This window comes from Perkinsus marinus (genome assembly GCF_000006405.1).
Source record: "Perkinsus marinus ATCC 50983 genomic scaffold scf_1104296950206, whole genome shotgun sequence".
In the NCBI taxonomy this organism is placed as follows: Eukaryota; Perkinsozoa; order Perkinsida; family Perkinsidae; genus Perkinsus; species Perkinsus marinus.
Window position 1 is genome coordinate 1,163 of NW_003209711.1, and position 2,495 is coordinate 3,657.

The 2,495-nt window shown below is 46.1% G+C and overlaps 1 protein-coding gene across 1 annotated transcript; it reads left to right on the top strand.

Annotated features, from left to right (window-relative positions):
* Positions 1 to 2,113: 2,113 nt before the first annotated feature.
* Positions 2,114 to 2,266, top strand: Pmar_PMAR011273 (hypothetical protein; the record flags this gene model as incomplete). The annotated part of the gene is made up of 1 exon (XM_002778259.1): positions 2,114 to 2,266. A coding segment is annotated over one exon (153 nt), but the record flags the coding sequence as incomplete, so codon positions are not given.
* Between the last annotated feature and the right edge of the window lie 229 nt (positions 2,267 to 2,495).

Genomic DNA, 2,495 nt, shown 5'->3' on the forward strand with positions numbered 1-2,495 from the left:
GCATCTAAAGGTCTTGCATCAGGTGCAGCAGAGGTCCGTCTACAAATGATAGACGACCTCATACAACTGTATAGAATAGACGTGACATTCGAATATATTGCCAGTGGTGAGAACCCGGCAGATGAAAGATCACGGATACCTGAATATTTAAAATGGCCAAGACCGTCAAGGCGAGAACCAAAAACACAGCCCGAACTTCGTACCTTGGCAGCAGCATCTCGTACCCATGAATGGCAGGATGCGAGTACGTGTGAGAATGGCTATCTGATTATCCCACCTGGTCATGTGAAACAATTTGTTGAAGATAATCATGACCACGAGGGTGCAGAAGCGCTATACCAAAGGCTTCGCAAATGGGTAAAATCAGAACCAGGTTTCCGAGCAATATGCCGAGAGGTTGTTGCCCAATGTGACATATGTAAACGTGCGAAGGCACATCCCAACCAGAACACAGATGGATTAAATCCGGAAACGGGGAAGAAAAGAAAACGTGATGACATTGAAAAACGATCAACACGTAAATCCTTCATCCCTTTCAATAAAGTCCATATTGATGTAGTTGGAAATTACAGGATTGTTTCTGGTAAGAAATCATTTTTCATTGTCACATTAGTAGATAGTGCTACTGGATATGCCCTGGTCAAAGCCACGAAGTCGGCGCCCGTGAGTGAGGACATAGAGGTTCTTTTGAGCCATATGTTTGAGGCCTTTCACACAACCCCTTTGGTTGTTTGGTCTGACTCTGGTGCGAATCTGGTTTCGAAACGAGTTGAAGCGTATTTGTTAAAGCATGACATTCTACATTACACGACTGCGAAAAATACGTCGCTTAGTAATGGAAAAGTGGAAAGATTCCATAGAACGCTCAACGAGTATCTCCGTACTCATGCATCTCATGATGAAATTGGTTGGCCTGAATTCATCAGACTGGTCAAGCAAGGAGTAGCAAAGTACAATACAACCCCTTATCATGGCGTGTCGGCGCACGAGAAGGTATTTAGGTTTTCACCTAATTGTGAACCCTACCGTCCCGTGGAGTCGCGTGATGAATGGGAAGTACTTTGTCAACAAAATGAAGAAGAATGGGGACGAGGACTGGAACCCGGTAATTGTGTGTTTTACCGAAATCCCAAACCGTCGAATAAACTCTCCGATCGCTGGCTGGATGCAGTGATCGAAGAACGAGTCGGTCAGAAAGCTTACAAGCTAGTAGGCCTCCCAGGGAAATTCGACTTGAAGGATATCAAACTGTTCAAGTGAAGAAGTGAAGAGGGGACGAGTGGAGTGCAAGGTCTAGGCTAGTGAATATGTTCCACTAGGTCTATATGGCCACGTGGTTAACCTGTATGTTCACGAACCGAAAGGTCCCAGGATCTATTCCTGGGTCCGACTCTTACACTGAGCCATGTCCCACTTTAGCTGGTAAAGCTACTGATCGATTAAGCTATATTAGCTGTACCACTATTTGAAACTACTATTGAACCATCAACTTACTACTCTAGGTTTTCTTGTACTTTCCTAATGTTCTCCCCAGCATTGCGTTCAACTCTGCTATCCTGTGAACTACGGTGGTTTGTTCTAGCTACTAAACTTCAGCGCCACTTTCATTCGAGATGCAATAATTCAAATGTTCTGTTGGCAATCAGCGGTTTTCGGTCTGACCGAATCGGTCACCGAAGTTCAGTGTATTATACCTCGATTGGATGTTCGGCCTTGTATATAATATGTATAAGTTATGGACTCGTCAATGACGAGTCATCATTGTCTGCCCTGAAAAACTGACAGTCGCCCTCCATTTTCACCCAAAACCCTGTAAAATCACCAAGCCATGGCGCGCGCTTTGGTGCCCTCAATTTTCTGCTATGGCCCTGGCAATTCCCTCCCTGCCCTCGAAGTTCCAGATTGCCCTGTAAATTCCGCCATTCGGGCGAGCGATTTACGGTGCCCTGTAAACCACGCTTCTGCCCTGGAAAAACGCAATCACCCGAAACCAGCGCCCGCCCAGACGATCTCGCTCGCCATTTAGGTGTAATAGCTATTATCAAATAGATTACACTGCTCATTGCTACTCTCAACTTTCTCCCTATTCCTTCACGTTGCGTCATAGTACAACATGGTGCCCAGACCCACCACTACCGACCACTCTGAGGAGACAGGTGACTCCGAGTTCTTAACCTTTGACGAGTTTAACGCCCTAGCTACCGAGGAGGAAGCAGCTCACGAGGCCCAAGCTGATCATCCCCAGGAGAATCTGCCTTCTGCCGGTGTGAGTTCTACCAGCCCTGTTCAAGTGCAGTCCCTATCTCACCCTATTTCTTTTGGTGACATCACTTCTAGTCTACCCCAACCATCCCTCAAGGTGACCAACGGTATTCGCAGTTACAAGATCATTGACCCCTTCAAAGGCGACAAACCCAGGATATTGTGGAGTTCTTATCCAAGTTCGAGGAAACTTATGGTTTGTTAGGATGGCCAGAAGCTACTAAGTATAATGT